The 8,990-nt window shown below is 63.4% G+C and overlaps 1 protein-coding gene across 1 annotated transcript; it reads left to right on the top strand.

The window, feature by feature from the left end:
* Positions 1 to 417: 417 nt before the first annotated feature.
* Positions 418 to 4,707, top strand: LOC125367388 (hyphal wall protein 2-like). Its single transcript, XM_048368034.1, has 3 exons — positions 418 to 625; positions 2,488 to 2,764; positions 3,912 to 4,707. The coding sequence occupies exons 1-3, from the start codon at positions 418 to 420 to the stop codon at positions 4,705 to 4,707; spliced, it is 1,281 nt and encodes a 426-aa protein (XP_048223991.1).
* Positions 4,708 to 8,990: the final 4,283 nt, after the last annotated feature.

Genomic DNA, 8,990 nt, shown 5'->3' with positions numbered 1-8,990 from the left:
TTTTTCTGCTTGCTGGTACGGGTTCAGAAGGTGCACCTGATCCCGTGTCTGACAGCCCTTGGCCTCTAATTGGCTCTAATCGTTAGCCTAATCATTCCGTTGCTTCTTGGCAGATGACCGCATCATCATCAGCCCAAGATGACCCACCAGCTTGTCTCTCACTGCCGGCAGAGCCCAGCGGAACGCCGGGGCCCCTGCCTGGGGCTCCGCCCCGCTCTTCCCACCCCGCCGGTCAGCGCCCGCCCGGGGGACGCCCTTGCCTCAGTGAGTCCGTCCAGCCCCCCTTCAGAGCTGTGCTGCTTCCTGCCCTGCCCGGCCCCCCAGCCCCACCCGGGGCCCCAGAGGGTGGAGGCCTGGGAGACTCCACCCCCCCCCCGCCCTCCCCCCCCCCCCCCCGTGGATAATCGAGTAACGACGATGCAGTGCGAGCCCAGGGCACGGGCCTTCCCTCCCTCGGGCCGCAGGCCGGCAGGCACGGCTCTGTTCCCGGCGGATCCTGGAAGGTCAGCCCTGGGGGGCGAGTGGCTTGCGTATCCTGGAAGAGGACCGGGGCAGCAGCGCGGGTCCTCCACGCCTACACCCAAATGCCCCGCGCCAGGAGGCCCAGTGAGAAGAGTGAAAGAGGGTGAGCGGAGCGCACTACCCTCCCCGCAGGACACGAGCGGAAGCCCACGCGCATTGTTACACTTCACCAGCCCGCCACGGCGAGCCAGCACCCCAGGGACTCCACCAACCACCCCGCCACCGCGAGCCAGCACCCCAGGGACTCCACCAACCACCCCGCCACGGCGAGCCAGCACCCCAGGAACTCCACCAACCACCCTGCCACCGCGAGCCAGCACCTCAGGAACTTCACCACCCCATCACTGTGAACTAGCACCTCAGGAACTTCACCAACCAACCCATCACTGTGAACCAGCACCCCAGGAACTTCACCACCCCATCACTGTGAACCAGCACCCCAGGAACTCCACCAACCACCCCGCCACTGTGAGCCAGCACCCCAGGGACTCAACCACCCACCCCGCCACCGCGAGCCAGCACCCCAGGGACTCCACCAACCACCCCGCCACGGCGAGCCAGCACCTCAGGAACTCCACCAACCACCCTGCCACCGCGAGCCAGCACCCCAGGGACTCCACCACCCACCCCGCCACGGCAAGCCAGCACCCCAGGGACTCCACCAACCACCCCATCACTGTGAACCAGCACCCCAGGGACTCAACCACCCACCCCGCCACCGCGAGCCAGCACCCCAGGGACTCCACCAACCACCCCGCCACCGCGAGCCAGCACCCCAGGGACTCCACCAACCACCCCACCACGGGGAGCCAGCACCCCAGGGACTCAACCACCCACCCCGCCACCGCAAGCCAGCACCCCAGGGACTCAACCAATCACCCCATCACTGTGAACCAGCACCTCAGGAACTCCACCACCCACCCCATCACTGTGAACCAGCACCCCAGGAACTTCACCACCCCATCACTGTGAACCAGCACCCCAGGAACTCCACCAACCACCCCGCCACTGCGAGCCAGCACCCCAGGGACTCAACCACCCACCCCGCCACCGCGAGCCAGCACCTCAGGAACTCCACCAACCACCCTGCCACCGCGAGCCAGCACCTCAGGAACTTCACCACCCCATCACTGTGAACCAGCACCTCAGGGACTCCACCAACCACCCCATCACTGTGAACCAGCACCCCAGAAACTCCACCAACCACCCCATCACTGTGAACCAGCACCTCAGGAACTTCACCAACCAACCCATCACTGTGAACCAGCACCCCAGGAACTTCACCAACCACTCCATCACTGTGAACCAGCACCCCAGGAATTTCACCACCCCATCACTGTGAACCAGCACCTCAGGAACTTCACCACCCACCCCGTCACTGTGAACCAGCACCCCAGGAATTTCACCAACCACCCCATCACTGTGAACCAGCACCTCAGGAACTTCACCAACCAACCCATCACTGTGAACCAGCACCCCAGGAACTTCACCACCCCATCACTGTGAACCAGCACCCCAGGAACTCCACCAACCACCCCGCCACTGTGAGCCAGCACCCCAGGGACTCAACCACCCACCCCGCCACCGCGAGCCAGCACCCCAGGGACTCCACCAACCACCCCGCCACGGCGAGCCAGCACCTCAGGAACTCCACCAACCACCCTGCCACCGCGAGCCAGCACCTCAGGAACTTCACCACCCCATCACTGTGAACTAGCACCTCAGGAACTTCACCAACCACCCCATCACTGTGAACCAGCACCCCAGGAACTTCACCAACCACCCTATCACTGTGAACCAGCACCTCAGGAACTTCACCAACCACCCCATCACTGTGAAACAGCACCTCAGGAACTTCACCACCCTATCACTATGAACCAGCACCTCAGGGACTCCAACAACCACCCCATCACTGTGAACCAGCACCTCAGGAACTTCACCAACCAACCCATCACTGTGAACCAGCACCCCAGGAACTTTACCACCCCATCACTGTGAACCAGCACCCCAGGAACTTCACCAACCACCCCATCACTGAGAACCAGCACCTCAGGGACTCCACCAACCACCCCATCACTGTGAAACAGCACCCCAGGAACTCCACCAACCACCCCATCACTGTGAACCAGCACCCCAGGAACTTCACCAACCACCCCATCACTGTGAACCAGCACCCCAGGAACTTCACCAACCACCCCATCACTGTGAAACAGCACCTCAGGAACTTCACCACCCCATCACTGTGAACCAGCACCTCAGGAACTCCACCAACCACCCCGCCACTGTGAGCCAGCACCCCAGGGACTTCACCACCCCATCACTGTGAACCAGCACCCCAGGAACTTCACCAACCACCCCATCACTGTGAACCAGCACCCCAGGAATTTCACCACCCCATCACTGTGAACCAGCACCTCAGGAACTTCACCACCCACCCCGTCACTGTGAACCAGCACCCCAGGAATTTCACCAACCACCCCATCACTGTGAGCCAGCACCCCAGGGACTCCACCAACCACCCCATCACTGTGAACCAGCACCCCAGGGACTCCACCAACCACCCCGCCACCGCGAGCCAGCACCCTAGGAACTCCACCAACCACCCCGCCACGGCGAGCCAGCACCCCAGGGACTCAACCACCCACCCCGCCACCGCGAGCCAGCACCCCAGGGACTCCACCAACCACCCCATCACTGTGAACCAGCACCTCAGGAACTCCACCACCCACCCCATCACTGTGAACCAGCACCCCAGGAACTTCACCACCCCATCACTGTGAACCAGCACCCCAGGAACTCCACCAACCACCCCGCCACGGCGAGCCAGCACCCCAGGGACTCCACCACCCACCCCGCCACCGCGAGCCAGCACCTCAGGAACTCCACCAACCACCCCATCACTGTGAACCAGCACCCCAGGGACTCCACCAACCACCCCATCACTGAGAACCAGCACCTCAGGAACTTCACCACCCCACCACTGCGAGCCAGCACCCCAGGGACTCAACCACCCACCCCGCCACCGCAAGCCAGCACCCCAGGAACTCCACCAACCACCCCGCCACCGCGAGCCAGCACCTCAGGGACTTCACCAACCACCCCGCCACCGCGAGCCAGCACCCCAGTGACTCCACCAACCACCCCGCCACCGCGAGCCAGCACCCCAGGAACTTCACCAACCCATCACTGAGAACCAGCACCTCAGGAACTTCACCACCCCATCACTGTGAACCAGCACCCCAGGAACTTCGCCAACCACCCCACCACTGTGAGCCAGCACCCCAGGAACTTCACCACCCCATCACTGTGAGCCAGCACCTCAGGAACTTCACCAACCACCCCGCCACCGCGAGCTAGCACCCCAGGGACTCAACCACCCACCCCGCCAGCGCAAGCCAGCACCCCAGGAACTCCACCAACCACCCCGCCACCGCGAGCCAGCACCTCAGGAACTCCACCAACCACCCCATCACTGTGAACCAGCACCTCAGGGACTTCACCAACCACCCCGCCACCGCGAGCCAGCACCTCAGGAACTCCACCAACCACCCCGCCACTGCGAGCCAGCACCCCAGGAACTCCACCAACCACCCCGCCACCGCAAGCCAGCACCTCAGGAACTCCACCAACCACCCCATCACTGTGAACCAGCACCTCTGGAACTTCACCAACCACCCCATCACTGTGAACCAGCACCCCAGGAACTTCACCAACCACCCCATCACTGTGAACCAGCACCCCAGGGACTCCACCAACCACCCCGCCACCGCGAGCCAGCACCCCAGGAACTCCACCAACCACCCCGCCACCGCGAGCCAGCACCCCAGGGACTCCACCAACCAGCCCGCCACGGCGAGCCAGCACCTCAGGAACTTCACCACCCCCGCCACTGCGAGCCAGCACCCCAGGGACTCAACCACCCACCCCGTCACCACAAGCCAGCACCCCAGGAACTCCAGCAACCACCCCATCACTGTGAACCAGCACCCCAGGAACTTCACCAACCACCTCATCACTGTGAACCAGCACCCCAGGAACTTCACCACCCACCCCATCACTGTGAACCAGCACCCCAGGGACTCCACCAACCACCCCATCACTGTGAACCAGCACCTCAGGAACTTCACCAACCAACCCATCACTGTGAACCAGCACCCCAGGAACTTTACCACCCCATCACTGTGAACCAGCACCCCAGGAACTTCACCACCCACCCCGTCACTGTGAACCAGCACCCCAGGGACTCCACCAACCACCCCGTCACTGTGAACCAGCACCTCAGGAACTTCACCAACCACCCCATCACTGTGAACCAGCACCCCAGGGACTCCACCAACCACCCCACCATGGCGAGCCAGCACCTCAGGGACTCCACCAACCACCCCGCCACTGTGAGCCAGCACCCCAGGGACTCCACCAACCACCCCGCCACGGCGAGCCAGCACCCCAGGAACTTCACCAACCACCCCGCCACGGCGAGCCAGCACCCCAGGGACTCCACCAACCACCCCGCCACGGCGAGCCAGCACCCCAGGGACTCCACCAACCACCCCGCCACCGTGAGCCAGCACCTCAGGGACTCCACCAACCACCCCGTCACTGTGAGCCGGCACCCCAGGGACTCCACCACCCCATCATTGTGAACCAGCACCTCAGGGACTCCCCCCCCCCCCAGCTGAGCTGAGCCGCTGACGTGAGGCCTCGGCGCCCGGGGAAAGGCCTTCTCGATTGGTCCTGGCTTTCTTCCTTCAGTCCCCGGCAGGCAAGGCGAGGCTCAGACTTGCAGCTCCTGCGTTGCTGTGCTGTGAACTCTTCCCGATGCACCCCTCCTTCCCTACCTATGTCACGGCGAGTCTCAGCGGCCAAAGCGCTGTACTCAAGAGCAACCCACGCGGGCCCAGGCAGCCCCGACAGGAGAAGCCCGGCTCCCCCACGGTGCACGCGGCTCCCCTCTCCGCACGCCCCACGCGGGCCGGGCCTCCGGGCTCTGCCGTGAGCAGGGAGGACGCGGCACCCCCTGGGCAGCCGCCCCCCCCCCCCCCCCCGAGGACTCGGGCCCGAGCGCCGTCCCGCGCCTTCCTCCCAGGTCTTCACAACCGGCTTAGCAGCCCTGGCGCCCGGCCTCCCGGGGGCCGAGCGGACCGGGGCTCGGGCTCCATGGCAGGGCCGGGCAGGGGTGCCGGGGCGGACCTGTCGCTCCTCCTGCCTCCCGTTCCCTTCCTGCCGGGGGTGACATGGCCTGTCTGGGGTCGGGCGGGGGCCGATGGCTCCGGGGGGCGGGCGGAGGGGAAGGCTGGTCAGAGCAGGCCAGGCCTTGTCCCCGCCGCGGCGGCCGCCCGCAGGAGGCTCCCCGGCTCCGTCTTCTCGGGGCGCCCCTGCCCGGGCCTGGCTGCCGCTTCGCCTCTGTCCGCCCGCGGCGGGCTCGTGGGCCCCGGGGCGGTCGTGGGGGTGCGAGCCGCTGCCGCGTGAGCGAGGCGCCCTGTCCGTGTCTCGGCACCGCGTTGGGCCCTGTGAGGGCTGCCCGCCTCCGCCGAGGGAGGACATCACGCCCACCGTCCCTCCCGCCCGGCAGGACCAGAGCCGCTGCACACCACATGGACACACTCGTGGCACATCTGAGCCCCAAGGACCCCCTGCGCACACCCACAGCGACGGAGTCGTGAGCCTGCCTCCACGTCTGCCCGGCCGCGGGGACTCGGGGAGCGGGCCCTCCCGCCGACGCCGGGCCTCGGCCCCCGTCTTCTGCCCTCCCGCTCCGGCTGGGGACGTGATGGCGGCCCGGCCCCGGGGCTGCCTCCAGCGTGAGCTGGCCGGGTAGAAGGGGCCTTCCGGAGCCAGGCCTCCCGCACGGCCGGGCTGGCGTTACCCCAACGCCTGCCATGGCTGCTGAAGCCCTTGGGGTCACGTCTGGAAGTCTGGTGGCTCTTCCCACAGTGATGTGGGACAAAGCTTTGACGCAGACACTCGGAGGAGGTGGGCATGGCCGGGAACGACACGGTGCCTCGGCCTCTCGTGGTGTCCGCAGTCTACAAGCCTGGCCGGGACTGGGGCAGCGCAACTCCGCCAGGCAATCCTGATGGAAGCCTCGGGCATAGCTTCAGAATGGCAGCCCTTGAGAGGGGAGGGCAGAGGCCAGAGGTGGAGGCAGAATGCAGAGCTGGGATAACCAGAGTCAAGTCCCGGCTCTTCATCTGATCTCCTCCCCTCCCCTCCCCTCCTCTCCCCTCCTCCCCTCCTTCCCCCTCTCTTCTCTTCTCCTCTCCTCTCCTCCCTTCCTCTGCCCTCCTCTGCCCTCCCTCCCTTCCTCTCCCCTCTCCACCTCTCTCCTCCCCTGCCCTCTCTTCTCCTGTCCTCAATTCATCCTTCAGGACCAGAACCCCAGCAGCAGGAGCTGCTGCCTCCAGGAGCTGACGGGGGGACAGCAGGTGGAATGAGAGGCTCTGGCCCTGTCTCAGCTCCGTTCTGCACAGGGCCATGGCAGGGCCTGGGCTCTACCCGTTCCCAGGACTCCAGCTCCACGCCAGATCCCTGCTGTGCTGCTCTGAGGACGGGAAGCAGGGCAGGGGAAACACTATTTTAGGAAGTATGCCTTTGTCTGGTATCTGGGGGAGTAGGGAGGAAGAGGGAAGGGATGGAGGGAGGGAAGGAAGGCAAGAGGGAAGGAAGGAAAGAAAGAAGGAGGAGAGGAAGGAGGGAATGGAGGGAAGAAGGGAGGGATGGGGGAACGGGAGGGATGGGGAAAGGGAAGAGGGAGGAAGGAAGTAGGTAGTAAGGTAGGGAAGGAAGGAGGGAAGGAAGAAACAAACAAAGGAAAGAAGGAAGGAAGGAAGGAATAAGGAGGGGAGGAAGGAGAGAAAGAAGGAGGGAGGGAAGAAGGAAGGAGGGAGAAAGGGAGGGAGGGAGGGAGGGAGGGAGGGAGGGAGGGAGGGAGGAAGGGAGGGAGGGAAGAAGGAAGGAGGGAGGGAGGGAGGGAGGACAGACAAGGGCCTGGAGGGCACTTTTTGGAGGGCAAGGCCAGGGCTGGACACTGCTCTGGGTATTTGTACTTACTGAGCTTGCCTGAGGCCAGAGAGGCCGTCCAAACAATGCGCAGCTCAGAGCCTGGGGCCGCATGCACACGGGGCCCATTAGAAACTCCTCCGGAAGTCAAGTGCAGGAGTGAAGGAGTGATGTCACCAAAGCAGGAAGCGTGGCCGGTGCTTCATTTCCGGGGAGGATCTTACCTGTCCGCGGCGGCACCCCGAGTTCTGTGCGCTCCCCTGCTCCGCGGCAAGGCCGTCTGCAGGGGCACCGCGCGTGGGAGCACGCACGCCTGCTTCCCGGGGCTCCCTGTGGGACCGCCGCCCAGGCCTCCCCTCGGGTGCACCCCCCCCCCCGCGGGGCGCGGGGCTCCCGGGTCAGACATTGCCCAAACCCCAGAGCTTCGGCAGATGCCCACACTCTGTGAAACATTAATTCATGATTTTCTTAATATCTTATTGATTTTCCCCCTCTCCAAAGGCCAGAGGTTAAAAAACTCCATAAAAACGTCCTGGCAATTTATTGCTGTCCCTTTAAAACATTACAGTAACCTTACAGCTATTTGCCTTTCCTGTTGTCTTTCTACTGAAGGCTGTGGTTCAAAATGACAAGTTTACCTTCCCTATGAACTGTGTGTGAACTTCACTGTGTTTAAATAAAATGTAGCGGGAAATACCCACGCTCTGTTCTGGAATGGTTTCAGACCCCCACTCTGGGAAACAGGAGTGACGTGGGCGAGCTGGCCACGCGCTCCGTGCGCTTGGTGCCGAGGGTTCGCACCGCAGACACGAGTTCTCCCCTAGCACCGCGGTCTGCAGTTCCCGCGCAAGGCACCTGAGCGCCCGCGACGGAGGCGCGTGCTTGTATAGAGAACGCGCCTGTACACCCATCGGGGCGCGGAGATGCTGCTTCAGAACTGACAAACGAGCAGGATCACAGTCCTGTTCCGGGGCTCTGTGCTCGGGCTGGGTCTTCTCTTTTTAACGAGGTGTTGGAGGCTGGAAGCTCTAGGACCAGAGCCTGAGGCATGGTCAGGGCTCAGATCTGGAGTCCCGGCTCTGACCCTTGACCTCCCATTCCTTTGGCCCATAAACAGGACCACCACCTCCTCAAGTCAGCAAGCTGAATGTCTGAGGGGCTTTCAACAAGAGGGGAGCTTCTCAGAGAATGAAGAGCAGAAAATCACGAACCAGGAGAGTAAAAACAATGGAAACTATTTTGTAATTTCAGGGAGAACATTTGTTACTGTAAATGCTATACTGAACAGGTGGAAAACTAAAATGTCTTTTTAATTACATTATTTAGCTCCAATAGGCACAGATGAGAGTTTTAATTAGCCTGCCTGGGGAAGTAAATAATAGGAAACTGCAATTCTGCACCAGCCCAAAGTGCGGCACGAGAGTGTGTTTCCAGAAGCAGGGCCCCCCCCACCCCCCACCCCCCCAGCT

The sequence above is a fragment of the Perognathus longimembris genome, chromosome 19 (genome assembly GCF_023159225.1).
Source record: "Perognathus longimembris pacificus isolate PPM17 chromosome 19, ASM2315922v1, whole genome shotgun sequence".
NCBI lineage: Eukaryota > Metazoa > Chordata > Mammalia > Rodentia > Heteromyidae > Perognathus > Perognathus longimembris.
This window is presented reverse-complemented; position numbering and strand designations above follow the sequence as displayed.